The sequence below is a fragment of the Alligator sinensis genome, unplaced genomic scaffold (genome assembly GCF_000455745.1).
Source record: "Alligator sinensis unplaced genomic scaffold, ASM45574v1 scaffold857_1, whole genome shotgun sequence".
Classification (NCBI taxonomy): Eukaryota; Metazoa; Chordata; order Crocodylia; family Alligatoridae; genus Alligator; species Alligator sinensis.
The window spans coordinates 820,265-820,475 of record NW_005842439.1 but is presented as its reverse complement, the minus strand read 5'-3'; the positions used below and the strand labels follow the sequence as shown (position 1 = coordinate 820,475).

The following is a 211-nucleotide window of genomic DNA, read 5'->3' as shown; positions in this document are numbered from 1 at the left end:
GCCGAGAGAATGAAGAAGACGTATGGCAAATTCTGCGGGCACCACAATGAGGCCGTGAATTATTTCAAAGACCTACTCTCCAAGGAAAAGCGGTTTCAGGCATTCATCAAGGTAAGAGCCAATGGGAGATGTATTGGCAGGGCCAATAGCATGTCTTTGCTGCACGCTGGTATCCATAACACTTTACTTCTCATCTTTTCTCAGAAAAAAA

The 211-nt window shown here is 44.5% G+C and overlaps 1 protein-coding gene across 1 annotated transcript in view; it reads left to right on the top strand.

Moving 5' to 3' along the window:
- AKAP13 (A-kinase anchoring protein 13) overlaps positions 1 to 211 on the top strand; it is a 97,331-nt gene that overhangs the window by 77,604 nt on the left and 19,516 nt on the right. The window contains exon 16 of the mRNA XM_025211969.1: positions 1 to 147. Within this exon, the coding sequence (XP_025067754.1) occupies positions 1 to 147 (147 nt within the window). The remainder of the gene's footprint in view (positions 148 to 211) is intronic.